The 1,152-nt window shown below is 50.6% G+C and overlaps 1 protein-coding gene across 1 annotated transcript in view; it reads right to left on the bottom strand.

The window, feature by feature from the left end:
* The window catches only part of PHB2 (prohibitin 2), a 10,366-nt gene that overhangs the window by 8,110 nt on the left and 1,104 nt on the right, over nt 1-1,152 (bottom strand). Inside the window, 2 exon segments of the mRNA XM_009892880.1 lie at nt 704-888; nt 1,009-1,088. Of these exon segments, the coding sequence (XP_009891182.1) occupies nt 704-888; nt 1,009-1,088 (265 nt within the window).

Here is a 1,152-nt window from a genome sequence, read left to right as displayed (position 1 = left end):
TAAGAGATGCTTTGTATTTCATCTTTCTGACAACTCTTTAGCAGTCTCATGCAGGATCTCCCCATAAGCCTTCTAAAAGAAGATCAGCAAATTCTCTCTCCCTCATCTGCTTTAGGAAACAGCTACTCTCGGAATCCCTGGCAATTAGGTTATCACAACACAAGCTTTCAGGGGTAGGCTTTTTAAAGCTAAATATTTCTATGATTTTGCCACCCCTCCAGATTACTTTCTAATTTTTTCCTAAAAACAAATATTTGCTACCCTTCTGTAGCATCCATAACTGAAACTTTACTGTTTGTTAACTGCTCACTCACTTTGCTTTTCAGATCCTTCAAAACTGTTTAATTTGCTCCGACAGTTCTTCTGCGACCCAGGAAGCGACAGGTAATTTTTTCAAAGCCAGTTCTACTGTTGTGTATGGACTATGATGGGCTCCTTCCCCCATCACTACATTATGGTGTAGTTTTGCACGCTATATACCAATGAATCCAGCTGTCTTCACAGAAGCTAGTGGTACAGCCTTAGTGTTTGTATCTGTATCGGAGTCAAACTATAAGCGGGATGCAGTTCCATACCCCTTCCATTTGGATGCACCATCTACCAGCCTAATGTATCTATCCTTCATCTGTTATAACATCCCCCATATGCACAGTTTAGTTGTTTCTTTGCAGCGTGAGTATAATTCTCCCCCAGAAGAGCTCACCTGGGCTCTCTGCGTGATGAGCTGGGAAGCGTTAAACTTGGCTACCACGCTCTTGAGCACTTCGTTAACGATGGAAGGCAGGACTCGCTCCTCGTAGTCCAGGCCCAGGCGCTGGTACATGCTGGGCAGCTCCGCGGCATTGGGGCGTGTGAGAACGCGCAGGGAAATGTTCACCATCTGCAAATCTGAAGAGGAGAAAGAGACACCAGCAGGGTCGGCGCTGCGGCCGGACTCCTGTCCCCCTCCTCCCCCTCCCCACAGGCGCCGCCTGGGCCTCGTGCTCCGGCCTGCGGGGCCTCTCTCACCTTTGGAGCCGGTGGGGGAGGAGATTTTCCGCGGCCGGGCTCGAATGTCGTAGATGATGGGGTACTGGAACCAGGGGATCCTGCGAGGGGCGGGAGGGCCGTTACTAACGCGGGGAGGTAGGGCCGGGGCCGGGCTCCGGGCGG

Source organism: Charadrius vociferus, unplaced genomic scaffold, assembly GCF_000708025.1.
Source record: "Charadrius vociferus isolate BGI_N301 unplaced genomic scaffold, ASM70802v2 scaffold301, whole genome shotgun sequence".
Lineage (NCBI taxonomy): Eukaryota > Metazoa > Chordata > Aves > Charadriiformes > Charadriidae > Charadrius > Charadrius vociferus.
This window is presented reverse-complemented; position numbering and strand designations above follow the sequence as displayed.